General features: G+C 40.9%; 3 protein-coding genes across 4 annotated transcripts; 2 read left to right on the top strand and 1 right to left on the bottom strand.

Annotated features, from left to right (window-relative positions):
- The first annotated feature begins 684 nt into the window (after positions 1 to 684).
- On the top strand, positions 685 to 3,474 carry anks4b (ankyrin repeat and sterile alpha motif domain containing 4B). Its single transcript, XM_026998028.2, has 2 exons — positions 685 to 845; positions 2,290 to 3,474. Exons 1-2 carry the CDS (start codon positions 685 to 687, stop codon positions 3,386 to 3,388), a joined length of 1,260 nt encoding a protein of 419 aa, XP_026853829.2. The 3' UTR covers positions 3,389 to 3,474.
- A 761-nt stretch (positions 3,475 to 4,235) lies between these two features.
- On the top strand, positions 4,236 to 11,304 carry si:ch211-256e16.3 (kelch-like protein 20). Of its 2 annotated transcripts, none has more exons than XM_026998014.2 (11): positions 4,236 to 4,323; positions 5,069 to 5,345; positions 5,504 to 5,830; positions 6,192 to 6,335; positions 7,780 to 7,966; positions 8,163 to 8,309; positions 8,579 to 8,707; positions 8,921 to 9,097; positions 9,290 to 9,436; positions 9,843 to 10,008; positions 10,296 to 11,304. In XM_026998014.2, exons 2-11 carry the CDS (start codon positions 5,076 to 5,078, stop codon positions 10,465 to 10,467), a joined length of 1,866 nt encoding a protein of 621 aa, XP_026853815.2. In that variant the 5' UTR covers positions 4,236 to 4,323; positions 5,069 to 5,075; the 3' UTR covers positions 10,468 to 11,304. The 2 variants fall into 2 exon arrangements, with proteins under 2 accessions (XP_026853815.2, XP_026853816.2); XM_026998015.2 differs by having other exon boundaries at positions 4,238 to 4,323; positions 5,203 to 5,345; positions 5,451 to 5,830.
- LOC113569909 (NHP2-like protein 1) lies at positions 10,733 to 13,193 on the bottom strand. Its single transcript, XM_026998016.2, has 3 exons — positions 12,984 to 13,193; positions 12,312 to 12,432; positions 10,733 to 12,175 (listed from the first exon to the last, which is right to left on the bottom strand). Exons 1-3 carry the CDS (start codon positions 12,984 to 12,986, stop codon positions 11,913 to 11,915), a joined length of 387 nt encoding a protein of 128 aa, XP_026853817.1. The 5' UTR covers positions 12,987 to 13,193; the 3' UTR covers positions 10,733 to 11,912.
- Positions 13,194 to 14,169: the final 976 nt, after the last annotated feature.

Below are 14,169 nucleotides of genomic sequence, written 5' to 3'. Positions count from 1 at the left end.
CTACATATTCAATTTAGTTAAAAAAGAAAGAAAGAAAGAAATCAGTATTCTGTATTTTATGTGAAAGAATTAACTCTCAAGTATTCCCACAATGCCCACAATACACTGCAGAGATGTCAAGAAAAATCAGTGATTTTCTCCAATTCCTTATGGCTGATTTCAGAGTTTTTGGTATTCTTTTGATGTCCAGAGACATTTTTTTTAATTCACATTTTAAAAAGTCTTCTAGAGGACAGTAGTGGATAAATAAATCTACATATAAAAGTACAATCTGTAGACTGCAGTGTAGAAAGTGTAGATGTGCTCTTAAATAGGTTCCACATATAGAACTGTTTTTTGACAATGATCTTAATTCTTGACATAGTAAGAAATCATATTATCATATTATTAGAACCATATTATTGTGCCAAAAGTTGCACTGAGAGACTACTGCATTTTCCTTTTATTTTACACTCTAGTTTCCACTGAGCAAGCCAACATTGGGAGCTCTTGAGAATCACACAGCAAACAGTGGACTTTGGTTTATTACTCAAACTGAGTATTAATGACACCCAATCTGGGCCACTCATCCACACTCATTTCTCCTTTTTGAAGCGAAAGAGGTCTAAAGATGTTTTGGTAAAGCTGCATGTTTGTGTAGCCTGCATACATATTTCGTTCAAAGCTAACATATTTATCACAGTCATGTCAAGATATCATAAAGCTGCTATTGATGGCTATTTGGACCTCTTAAAGGAAGCCACTAGAAAAGATCTCAACACGCCTGATGAGGATGGCATGACACCCACTCTATGGGCTGCTTACCATGGGCGTCTTGAGGCTCTCCAGCTCATATGCAGCAGAGGGTAAGCTTTATTTTTTGCTGTTTGGAATTCATGGAGATTTTTATTTTGTATTTATAAAATCAAGGTCATTATATATTTTATCTTAACACAACACCAAATTAAAGTTTTTGTTCACCTCAATGAACAACATTTAAAAGTTCCTTAATAATCAGTGATGAGTGTTGTTTTATGAATTTTATGAAATCTTTAATGACATTTATTAAATATAATTTCCTTATTGGGGTAATAATCTGGTTAAAAAAATTATATTTGTATAATTTTGTCATAGTCAGAGAGTCCAAAAATAAAGACAAATATTAACTGAACCTTTGTAATCATCTTGAATTAGAGAGAATAATTAATAGAGCCAACACACAGAGAAAAATATAGTGAAAAAAATAGAGGGGGAGAAAAGGCAAAGCCAATTAAAGAAATTCTGTAGCATTAAAAACCTACTCACAATTTTTACTGTGTTTTTGCCAAATGCTTGGATTTTTGTCAAAAATCTGATTTTAGAGGTTTAGGCTTTTAGAGACTGATTCCCCTGAATTTATCCAATGTGGAAGTCTATGTGAGGTAATATTTGGCCTCTCTGTAACTATAAACCTGTAAATAAACTAAACTAAATTTACAAACTTGTGACCATATTAAAATTATCTGGTTCTTGCTATTCTCAAAAATGGCATGCTCTTCCTTTATAGTCATTATACGATTCAGAATATTTTAAGTGCAAAGGTTGTCCCCTAAAAAAATTTAGTGTGTTTGTATCTGGTCTATAAACATTACAACCCAGCATGAGTCCAGTTGATAAGCAAGATGAAATTGAGCCTTGCTGTCTTTTACAGCATAAAGGCAAGGCTGATTTATAATTTTTTTCTGGAGCACTGTCAGAGGTCGTCATGTTTTAGCTGGTCTCTCTCAGTCTTTCACAATCAGCTTTTCTCGCTTCCTTCCTCACAATCCCGTGAATGATGGCTAGTATTTACTGTAAATGTGAATAAACCATAAAAACCATACTTTAAAATGAGATTCATCTGCACTTATTAAGTGAAAATAGACTTTTGTGAAATCTGCTTTATCAGCACTGAGCTATTGTTTCCTCCTGGACATTAGCAATGGTACTATGTCATGGAGATAAGGTGTTACAGGTATTGCAGTAGGCAGTTTAGATACATGGTTGATGTATGCATGTGGACTTTCACTCTCAATGGATTACAGATTAACTTGTATGTTAGTCACACATTATATTAACACTAATAAAACAGGTGGTTATGTACTGTACGTTGTCGCTCCAAAAGGTGTGTCAATTTGCATGGCAACATCCCTTTACATAAATAAACCCTATTTGGACATAGACTACCTGCAGTTGTATTTGGGTAGTGGGTAAATAAGTGAAAGTGCATGCAGAACAATTGACTCGTGTGTTCTTAGCAACTCAATGATATGTCATTGTTCTGTTTTACAGTGGCAATCCTAACAAAAGTGACATCTGGGGGAACACATCCTTACACCATGCAGCCTCCAACGGCCACATGGATATACTTAGCTTCCTGGTTAACTTTGGAGCCAATCTCTTCGCTTTGGACAATGACTTCCACTCTCCTATGGATGTTGCTGCCTCTCGGGACCAAATGAGCTGTGTACGCTTTCTAGACAACGCTGCCTCCCAGCAAACCAGCCAGAATGGCAAAAAGGTGGCGCGCTTAAAGAAGCAGGCTGCCAAAGAAGCAGAGCAGAGAGTGAAAATGTGTGAAAAGGTGAAGAAGAGGCACCAGAGCAAGATGGACAAAATGTACCGCGGCAGCATCTCTGGCTCTGAAGATACAGGAAGTGGCTTGGTGACCCCGAACAGTGACAACAAGCCCATCACTGCTGACATGTCCGGGTCTATTAAAATGACATTCAAAGGGACCTTCCAGAGGAAGTTTAGAAAGGACAAAGGAACTGTTCCAAGACAAGGGGACACCAATGTCATATTCAAAAAACAAGAGAATGGGACCACAGGGAAGCCTGACTTTGTGGATGTCTTCAATGAGCAGGATGAAAATGAAGAGGATGAATATGAAATGAGTGGTTTTAAAGATGAGGATGAAGAAGGTGCAGTTCAGGTGAAAGAGTCCATATTTAACAGGCCTGGACTTGGGAACATGGTTTTCCGAAGGAACTTTTCAGTGGAAATGGGAGTCGAGCCAGATGAATTCCCAAGTGGAGACACAGAGGACCTGGGCTTCCTGATCCGCAAGGAGGTGTTTGAGGCAGAGGAAGATGAATTGGAGGACTATTTAGAGGCACAGTTACCTTGGAACCAGGAGGAAATTGGACTGGATGAAGATGATGAGGAGACTTCACCTCTGGATGCCTTCCTGACCTCCATAAACTTGCTGGAGTTTGCCCCTGTGTTTGTCCGTGAGCAGTTAGACCTGGAAGCCCTCATGCTTTGCTCAGATGATGATCTTAAAAGCATCCGCATCCAGCTAGGGCCTCGCAAAAAGATTCTGGAAGCAGCAGCTCGAAGGAAATCAGCTCTGGATCAACCTGGTGTCATTAAAGACATCTTTCTGTAAAGATAATATCTGTTATACATGAACATTTTCAGAGTCATTCATCTGAGATTCCTTAATTGATTACCCTGCTTATGGCTGTTTGAAGATTTATAGAATTTACAGTAATTTTAATGTTATAATGTTTTAATGTTATCATTATTTAATGTTATAATTATTAAAATGTGAAACTATATTTTACATGCATATATCATTTAATTTTGTGTTTAAATAACATTAATTTATAGGTAGAGCTAATGTTTCTTTGTTGGATTTTTAATACATAGTAATCCATCCATCTGCACTAGCTGTATGGTGTTTCTAACAGAAAAAGTAAAGAAGCTTAAAACATTCTTCATTGTTTAGATTTTTTACTGATTTACTCTTTAATTTATTATTCAGGTAATTAAAAATATTCTGGTTTTATGATTTTCACAATTCATCATACTTGTCACTTAAACAAAGCCTATCTCTGATAATACTTTGATCAGACTCAGTGAAATTGGCCGATATGTGGTTCATTTGAATCCTTCACCTTGGAAATGATTAAATAACTACACAGCGTTAAAAGGCTCATCTGTGTCTTGTGGTTAGAAGCGGTGTATGCCTACGGGAAAAACAGTCTCCGTCTGCGTCATGCTACAAGTAACATGCAGAGATTTGGTCTCAGTCCTTAGATTTAGAGAATAAACAGAGTTAGAAGTTAGGATCATTTGGCGTGCTAACTTACTGATATTGGTAAAAGTTGTACAAATAACTATTTTTTACGTGGGTGAAACCGAATTCTGAGCATTATAAATTAGAAAGGGGGCTTCCTGAGCCTTAGGTGGCGATATGGAGTCATGTAGGTATACTTCTTTCTCTATGCTTTCAGCGAAGAAGAGATGGCGTCACGACTCGCAAATAATTTGAGACATGAAGATTTTATTCTTTCTTGTTGAATAGATTACTTTCCCCAGGTAAGTCCATGTTGTGCTCTTATGGTTATTTTTCGCGGTTATGATCTTGTGTGCTTTATACATTCGACACTGGTAACTAAGTAAATTGGATTAAATCGAACATGTATGTGCAAAACTGTCGGGTCAGCTGAGTGACCAGTTAACTCACTGGGCTAGAAGATTAAACGTACATTACTTATGAATTGTTTATGTACAATCTTTGTGATTGATTTTATTTGTCTTATTTTCGGTCTTCACTTTATAAAGCAGTCTACATTAACAGCGAAACTATAATTAGGTTGCTGTATGTGTTTATAAAGCAAATCCTTCAATACAGTAGGATTTACAGGTGCCCACCCATTTTATGTCATGCATTGCGCATGGATGAGAATGCTAGTTATAGAGTAGTAATCATACGTCTATCCTCCGTAGTTTCTAGTCACAAATAAAGACATTTTCGCCTTTTTGAACTTGTTTAAATAAAATACGAATGCCTAAATACTCGTACATTCGTGCTGTTTATTCACCCTCAGGTAAACGTAGACTTATAACAAATCTTAAAACTGTGGACCGTAGGACATATTTCATCAATAATTAGAAACTAACAGTATTGGCGTACGTACAACTGTGTTCATATTTGCTCCTGCATTTGCACTTTTTAAATTCTGCATGCAAGCCAGATACGTCCGCTCGTGATTTCATTGCACCTTTTTTCGTCTGTGCATTCAAGACATTAATTATGTTTTGCGCTTGCATCCTGAAATAGTGTCAGAATGGAAATCATGGCTGTGAATATGCTGACTAGCTCGCCTGCTATGGTCACGCTTCCCCCCTCGCCATGTTCAGAGGACCCTGGCCCTCCATTTCGAACGCTGGACAGTGATGACTATGTGTTCATAGAACCTCGCCATCCCAACAAAGTTCTGGAAGGCCTGAACAGTCTCCGTCTTAACAACGCCTTCTGTGATGTGACCCTGTGCTGTGGGGGGCAGGAGTTCCCATGTCACCGCATCGTACTGGCCTCCTTCAGCTCTTACTTTCAGGTAAAGATCTGTCCTTAAAATGGCTTAGGTAGTGACTTCTTCAGTGGGCTCAATGGGCCTAATTGTATTGCGAAATGATTGTCTAACAGACCTCATGCGTTTTAGAGGACTCCTCCAGTTGACCTTCAGTGATGCCCACTCCTCTGCCACTCCCGCAGGCTATGTTCTCTACCGACCTGATGGAGTCGCGGCAGGAGCGGGTGGCCATCAACGGGGTGGAGCCGCAGATGATCGGCATGCTGGTGAGCTACGCCTACACGGCCGAGGTGGTGATCTCCAAGGCCAACGTTCAGGCCCTGCTGGCTGCCGCCAACCTCCTGGACGTCATGGCGGTGCGAGAGGCTTGCTGCCGCTTCATGGAGCGCCAGATGGACGAGGTGAACTGCGTGGGCATCCACTGCTTCGCTGAGGCCCATTCGTGCCGGGAGCTGGAGCGCCGCAGCATGGACTACATCCAGCAGCACTTCAGTGCCGTGTGCCAGCAGGTGAGCGGAGCTGAGCGCCCACGGCCGTGCTGAAAGCCTCCACCTGGCTCACAGCTTTGTTTTAAGCAGACACAACTCTGATTAGCTGAACTACGATTCAGCTCGTTCATCTGCATGTCATATTTAGTAGCTTTGATAATGTCACGCACCTTTTACGTTTGCCTGGTAATTAGCAAGTTTTGTATCTTGTTAGATAAAGTTTTCCGTGCTCTATAAGTACGTTCTTCCCTGCAAATTATTTGCAGATTCATCTTAAGCAAATCCTAAATGTTTTAACAATCTTAAGTAATGTACATGAATGCTGACACACATTTTGGTAATCTAGGAATGTTCATTTGAATGTTTTGATTGGCTTTTGCAGGAGGAATTCCTTTCTCTATGTGCTGATAAACTTACTGAGATAATCTCCAGTGACCACCTCAATGTACCAAGGGAGGAGACAGTGTTTGAGGCAGCAGTGCTCTGGCTTGAGAAGAGTGCCTCCCGCAGGCAAAGTTTTGAAAAGGTAAGAGAGAATATCTGCCTATTCTCATCCATCTCCAGTCATGGTTTCTTTTAGTTGAAGGATGTAATGGAGAAATGTGATGAGATCACTGTGATATCTGTTCATGAAAAAGCACTACACATGGGCTACAACCCTGTTTCTACCTGGTCATTTCACGAGTCTTGAGTATCCAGATTATATCCAGATAGGGATTATCCACATAAAAACACACACAGGACGCGTTTAGCTCAAACCACTTCAGGAGGTAGTCTGAGACGCATTTTAGCCAGATGTTATAGTAGTGTAAATGCATCTGTCTCCAAACTATATTCAGTAACCCAAACAGCACCTAATACATTACATTAAAATGCATGCGATTATAGTGATTTATTATTGCAAGGATGCACAATGTTGGTTCCCGGACTAAAATAAATGCTTATTAGCGGTTCTCGCACCTGAATTGATCTGTGGGCTGTAGTGGCATTTTCTACAGCCAAGACCAGGGTAACTGCTGGATTCATTAGACTAACCAGTCATTTTCACATTCACATCAACTGCTGGAGCTGTTACCCTCCTCTAATTTTAAAGAAATGCACATATCCATGCAAAATTAAATTTTTCAAAGCAACATCCATCTTTTACAAAACGGGAAATTGTCGGAGAACACAAAATACACCGGCAATTGCTGTATGTATGTTATGTCATTCATCATTACATATTTATTCATTAAACCACATTCCATTTGTGTATCTCTCCTCAGCCACAGACAGTGCAGTTGCAAAAAGCATTTCACTGCCAGTTATACCATGTATGACTGTGTATGTGACAAATAAACTTTGAACTTTGTGAGCTGATGTGCATATTATGTGCCACATAGCATTCAGATTTCAAAGTAACTAACTGCAGAAGCTTTTGAATATCAAGTTTAAATGCATATGGTTAAAATCTTATCAGGATACAATCCACATACTAGTCTTGTGAAATGAACAGGTGTAAACGGGGTCTGTTTCAATCTATATATAAGGGGACTCTTTATATAGCACAAGTGAGGCTTAGTGAATGTACTCCTGGGGTGGTAGTATAGTTTGATGGGCATAGTTCAGTGTCACTATGCTGCCTCAGTGTGGAAAGAGTTTATGTTAAGCCCCCCGATCCAGACAGCACAATGGGGAGAGCCTAAAGCAGCTCAGCTGTCACTTCTGCAATGTCTGTCTGGGCAAGGTCAGCTACTCCAAGCATGCTATACGAGTGGTGTGTGTGTGTGGGTGTGGGTGTGGGTGTGCGGGTGTGTGCTCGAGCACTTCCCAAGACTATGATAACATGAATGCAAATGATTTAGTCATATCTCATTTTACACTTGGAAAACACAGAGGGCTCAAGCACATAATGTATAAGCCATTGTTTTCCCCGTTTGTGGCCAGGGTGCATAGAATGCTTATGTATGCTGTATATGTGTGATCTGCAGGTGCTTGAACACATCCGACTACCCCTGATCAGCCCCTACTACATCCATGACGTAGTCGAGTCTCTGGATGTGGTGAGGGAGTCTCGGAAGTGCCAGAAACTGATCTCAGAAGCCAAGGACTACCTACTGCTCCAGGACCGCAGAGGAGAGCTGTACAGTTCCCGAGCCAGGCCACGCAGAGCCATGGGTATAGGAGAGACATCCTGACACATAAACATACACTTAAGGCAAGCGTACGCATATATACTGAGACGTGTCACTCTGAGCGAACACGGACCTTGTCTCTGCATCTGGACCCATAGTTTACACCGTGCTAGTGTAGGTTCACAACTGTTTGAAGAACTGCACCCCATGTTCTCTTTGTGTGCATGTGTCTGCGACAGGCGTGGTGGATGTAATAGTGACAGTTGGCGGGGAGGACGACAAGGTTGTGCTGCGGAGTGTGGAGAGCTTTGACCCCCTGACCAGTCAGTGGAAAAGTCTAGCTTGCCTTCCCTTCGCCGTGAGCAAACACGGCTTGGTGGTGTCTGGTGAGTGCCTTCTGATGGGCTTATTGCTCAGTTCCTGGCATCCTGGGGACTGTCGTCCTTTGAGCTCTGATGCTCTCTGCTTCATTCTGTTTCTTTCAGAGACTTCATTTTCATCATATTGTAGGACCATGATAAACCCGTCACTACTGTACAAGGCATTTCAGCTAAAAAAAAAAGACCTTTGTTCGTTTCTCACTTTGAACTCTCTTTCACTCTGAACAGTGCCTTAGTAAGTGCTGATGTTCTTCCTGACTTGCTGGTCTGAGCAGGATCCATGCTGTACCTGGCCGGAGGGGAGTTCCCCGATGGCTCAGCCAGCAGAGAGATGTGGCGTTACGACCCCTGCTTCGACTCCTGGTTAGAGATGGCCCCCATGAACGTGGCTCGATCAGAACTAGGTGAGACTGGCACTGAGATGCAAAAAACAAAAAATAGTTGCACAACACCTCTTCACACTGATCCAGTCTCACACGTTTCACTCTTAGGCCATTAACATTTGGAACAGAAAAGAAATAAGAACTTCTCGTTCATCTTTCAGGAGGTCTGTGTGGGAGAAGGGCACTGTGGTAGATTTAGAGTGCTAACTGGTTGTGACTGGCTGGTTGTAACAGGCTTGGTGATGCTGGATGGATACGTTTTTGCGGTTGGAGGCTGGGAGGGTTGCTCACGCCTGGACTCGGTGGAGTGCTACAGTCCACACACCAACACCTGGCAGTTTGTGGAGTCAGTCAAAATGGCAGTCACCAGTCCAGCTGTGGTTGCACTGGATGGATTGCTTTACGTCACAGGTAGTGTTTCAGTTGAGCTGAGTGACTGTTGTGGATGTGTTTGATGCAAAGTCATAATAAGAGCTTTTGTTTGTATTGCACCTTTTATACATATAATGCAGCTCAAAGTGCATCCCAGAAGGATAAAAGACAAAAGATGATGTACATTGTTAAAAAATAAAATCATAATATAGAGTGAATCTTGATCTGTAGGTGGTGCGGTTCTTGAAGATGGAGATGGAACTGACCTTGCACAAGTCTACAACCCTAAAACACGTGTGTGGACAGAAGTGGCCCCTATGCAAATCGCCCGCTCGGGGTCTGCAGCCTGCACTCTGAAGGGCAAGATCTATGTCATAGGTGAAAGAACAACACATATTTGTCTCATTGGCTTGATCATTATATAGTGTTGTACTACTTGCACTTATGTATGAACTATATGCAATCTCTGGGCTGATGAAGGAAACTGCTAATTTTACATTATTACAGTTTAGAAAAAGTTTAAACAATAAGCCGTATATGAAGTGCAATGAACATAAGACTATTTAAAAACATATTTGAAAAATCAAACATAAGTTGCCCGAGCAAAAATGGGCCGTCATGATATTGGTTCTAATTATTGGCTGTACTTCTGATACTGAACCAATAATAATGATTGACGTTTCCCATTCATCTGCAAATAATATTTTGGTTGCTGCTATACTCTGCACCTCTACTTACTTTTAGCAATAGTGTTTCCTTTTCTCTATCCTCTTCCCATGCCAAGGCGGCTGGCATGCCTCCACAGAAAACACGGATAAAGTGGAATGCTACGACCCAAAAAGCAACAAGTGGACCATGTGCGCTCCAATGAAAGAGCGGCGCTATCGGCCTGGAGTGGCAGTTGTGGATGGCAAGATCTATGTGCTCGGAGGAGAGGAAGGCTGGGACAGGTCTGACATGTTGCCAGATCACATAAGAAAATGTCCAAAAGTTATCGCTGTTGTTTTTGCTGGTGTTAATCAGTAAAAGCACTTTTTGCTAAAAATCTACTATTGGTTGTAGATTTGGGACAGATTTACTAGATAAATATTATTTCTACATGAAGACTGAAAAAGGACCTACTTTTCAGTGTAAATAACTCCGAGGTTAATCTTAATTTTTATCCATAAAAGCGATTTTTTGCAAACAATTCTGTGTGTGTTGGTTCAAAGCTGTGTCAAAACCCTCTTTTCCTCAGGTACCATGATACCATCGAGCGATACTGTGATGAGACAGACAGCTGGGAGATTGTGAGTGAGATGCCCACCAGTCGAAGCTGGCTGAGCTGTGTCTCCCTGCAGTTGAGGAAAGACACTCACGTGGCCGGCCACCCTGGTGCTGGCTCTGAGACCGAGTTTCCAGTGGACTGAACACATCAGGCATTGTGTGTTCATTAAACCTCACGCTCTGTGTACCTGCACCATGCAGCAAACGTGGTCTAGGAGGGCCCAAGAAAAGGCCAAGGGCCACTGTTGCAGTGGTTGCTGAATGTAGTTCTGTTTGCCACTTGGCTGTGAAATAGGACATACTGACCCACTGACAGGTCTTAAGAAACAAGTTGTGTGATGAGCTGTCCTCTGGGTCCATTCCACAACCATAGAGGGATGGATAGAAGCAGTTATTTGCCAGTCTGTATGTGTATCCTGCAGTTTTGTTTGTCATCCCTGAATCTGTGAACATTATACAGGGTTCAACGTGTTGTCGCTAGACACCGTGTATTTCGTGATTGGGAAATATGTGGTTTTGCTCCACACCTCAACAGTCACAAATGTGAAGTGTTTTTGTACCATGTTTTGAATGGTAATGTTTGTATTTATTAGGTTTTTGTGTTAGACATTGTATGGAAATGGGTTATTTGTACTTTATGTAGTAACCACTCTCTGATAAAAATGAGATTTTACAGCATAAGGCAGAATTAGAATCTATCGATTTATCTTAGTGTACATACAGGAATGTTTTGTTATACAGGTAGATTAGCTGTGTAAAAACCACTACAAAATAGCACTTCTTGAATTAAGTCTCCAATCTGATAAGTAGGACTCCAAATTAGATAAATCAAGCTTATATTAGGTTTCAAGGTTAATATTAGTAGTACAAAAAAAAAAAAAAATTGTGGCCTTAACATTTAGAAAGGTCTTGTCTTCAAAATTTGTCAATGATATGTGGATTGTTCTAAGTGCTATTAAAATGTATTTGTAATTTATAAATGTGCTTGATACTTCTAAATTGTAAAGATGTCAGACACTTCCACCATCACAATGCTTTCTCCATCTTAAAATCTTAATCTTAAAACTTCCATATGAAATAAATGCTTTATGAACTTTGGAACTGCACTGCCCAGATATAGGACGTTGTCCCTCAAACCCCAGAAATGTCTGTTCACTGGCTTCAAAGTGATGACACAAAACTTGTGTAACTGATTTTATTGTAAAAATGAAAAGTTTGATCAGAGTATTCACGTTTTATAAAAGTAAAAAAAAAACAACTAACAAATATATGAATGGGAGGCAAACACCACTTCTGACATGGCAAACTGAATAATAAAAGGCCAATTTGAATCACTAGCCTATATTTTGTAAATACTAGCAGTTTACACCAGGGATACCCAACACTCACTGTTCTCAGTCTGAGAGTCCATCATACTTTTGATTTTCCTGATCAAACAGCAGTTAATTACCAGGGATAGTGATTAATTCAACCTCTGCTTTGTACTGTACTTAAGCAGGGAATTCAAGATGTGCTAGACTCTGGCCCACTGGGATTACAGCTGGATGCCCCTTAGTTTACATAGGCCGACGAACTCCCAGCGCGTCAATCAGACCAGCAATCTCTCGATAGCCATCTGTACAGACTGAATCTGAGGCTTCAGCTGGGAGCCTTCCTTTATGGTGACCGAGGTTGCGATCACAGGCCGGGACACCCCACACGCCCGACCCAGGGCCTGCTTGGAGCGCACGAACACATATGGGACGTTTTTGTCCTCGCACAGCAGCGGCAGATGGAGAAGGATCTCCAGAGGCTCCGCGTCCGCAGCCAGAACGATGAACTCGGAGATGCCGCGATTCAGCGTTTTGGTGGCTGAAACGAAGAGATTGCTTTAGAAACCATACTGGGTGTGGTACGTTAATGTTAAAACATTTTTTTACAAAAACAAGTTTGACTTCACAGAAACATGTCTGCAGCTTTAAAACGTATGCATCGAACATCCACTTGCCTTCATTGGCTCCCTTTCTCAGTTGTTTATAGTTGGTCGCTTGTTGCACCAAGTCCAGAATGGTTTTAGTCAAAGTAGCATCGGCCAGAGGATATGCCTTCGGGTTCACGTCTGCTTCCGCCTGTAAGTCAACTTTATGACTGAGTATTTATATTCATTTTATCATGTGCTAGTAACGCTAAGACATAAGATAGATAACTAGCTAGCTGTTTTAATAAATAATTTGAAGTACGCGATTGGTTAGCTAGCGCTAGTTAGCTGTGTTATCTTAGCTAATATAGACCGAGGTTGCTGAAATGGCCAGATGTTAGAATTGTACATTTTTCCAGACTAATTGAGAATGGCTTGTTTAAACTGTGTTCATTTGTAACCAACATCTTGTGTTTCTCGGTCGCTAATGGTAATTTCCAGTCCACGTGGGAGGGAGCGGAGTATTAGCTAGCTAATAGGTATATGTCCCAAGACCCGCAAATAGTTTTAAAAAATTATATCGAGCCTGTTACGTGAATATAAGCCAAATGGCAATTGAATTAGCTAAGCTGGCGATCTACCTCACAAAGAGCTGTAGCTTTAAGGTAATTTCCTTACGTTAACGAGATAACATTAACGTATATAGTGTTAGCTACCGGCACTAAGGCAACATGCATTACACGGGACGGAACCTCTGCTTACCATAATTGTAGCTTAAGAGTAAAGTTTATTTGGAGAATGTGTTTGTGTCCTCTCGGCGTATGCTTCACTGAGGACGAATATGTTTCGAGTGATACAGAAATAAAAAGCTGAAGTTTATTCCAGACGACTGGTTGTACGACGTCTTGCGTTGCTTGGTGCCGCCACCAAAGAGTGCAGCTAGGTAGATGAATTCTTCTCCTCTCTGAACTCTGTGTGATATCTGCAGTTTGTCAATACTGCTCCCTAGTGGTGCTATTTGGTTTTGCACCCAATCCGATTTATGGATTCTCCAGGTGGATAATTATACATTCGTTAGACCTTTTTAGAAAGCTTAGAAAGACCCAGTTTTCCCCGGTAGAACTCAGCCTAGTTATACCCATGACAACACCAGGAAGTTACAGCAGATTCCGGAGTCCCAGAGTTCATAATACACCAGTGAAATCATGCATCATCCAGTAGGTGTGCCATCTGTGTTTTTCTGCAAAAACAATTAAGAAATTGCCTCTCACACTGTGTGATGAATAAAAATGTTTAAAATTCATTTTGTCCTATACTTTTATTCTCTTAGATATCACTAGGTCCTCTGAACTGTAAGATTGGTACATTTGTCAAAGTACGAATATTGCTTTCGTACAAGCTAAATCTCCCGCACATTAAAATGACCTCAACATGTTATTTGAGGTAGGTTCTAGGACCTTTGTTGTTTGTCAGCCTTTATCAAGGATGACCAGAGTAGTCTATTAAAAGGGGTGACCCACTTTCAATCTGGTCCCATTGAGCAGTGAAGTTTGAATGCAGGTCAGCTTGTAGGGCATTTCCAAGCAAGCTGTCATGAGAAAGGAAATGTCTAGTGTGTGTCAGTAAGTATCAGATGACAAAAGTTATCTTGCAGTACAGGCTACATTATCTACAGCATAGATCTAGCGACCTACCCAACAATTGCAAGCTAAATATAAGATGGCCTGAAAAAACTGTAGTCTGAAAAGTGGGGAAAAAAACTATAACAGGAAGGTTTGTCATTCTTAGCATATCAATGTAGTGTGCAATAGCAAGAGGTTTCATGAATAACCTCATTCAGATGATCCAGTGATATTTAGGAGATAAATACACACTGGACAAAACCTATCAAATTTGGAAAAATGTTTCCCACAGGGCACAGCAGAGGTGATTATAAAAAAACTCCATT

This window comes from Electrophorus electricus, chromosome 1 (genome assembly GCF_013358815.1).
Source record: "Electrophorus electricus isolate fEleEle1 chromosome 1, fEleEle1.pri, whole genome shotgun sequence".
Taxonomy (NCBI): domain Eukaryota; kingdom Metazoa; phylum Chordata; class Actinopteri; order Gymnotiformes; family Gymnotidae; genus Electrophorus; species Electrophorus electricus.
Note: the sequence above shows the minus strand (reverse complement) of the source record. Positions and strands in the feature narration are given on the sequence as shown.

Coding starts and splice junctions, on each gene's coding strand:
- anks4b (XM_026998028.2), top strand. CDS start 685: ATGTCAAGATATCATAAAGCTGCTATTGATGGCTATTTGGACCTCTTA. Junction 846..2,289: donor CAGCTCATATGCAGCAGAGG/GTAAGCTTTATT, acceptor TCTGTTTTACAG/TGGCAATCCTAACAAAAGTG.
- si:ch211-256e16.3 (XM_026998014.2), top strand. CDS start 5,076: ATGGAAATCATGGCTGTGAATATGCTGACTAGCTCGCCTGCTATGGTC. Junction 5,346..5,503: donor CCTTCAGCTCTTACTTTCAG/GTAAAGATCTGT, acceptor CCACTCCCGCAG/GCTATGTTCTCTACCGACCT. Junction 10,009..10,295: donor GGAGAGGAAGGCTGGGACAG/GTCTGACATGTT, acceptor TCTTTTCCTCAG/GTACCATGATACCATCGAGC.
- LOC113569909 (XM_026998016.2), bottom strand. Junction 12,176..12,311: donor GAGAAAGGGAGCCAATGAAG/GCAAGTGGATGT, acceptor TCTTCGTTTCAG/CCACCAAAACGCTGAATCGC.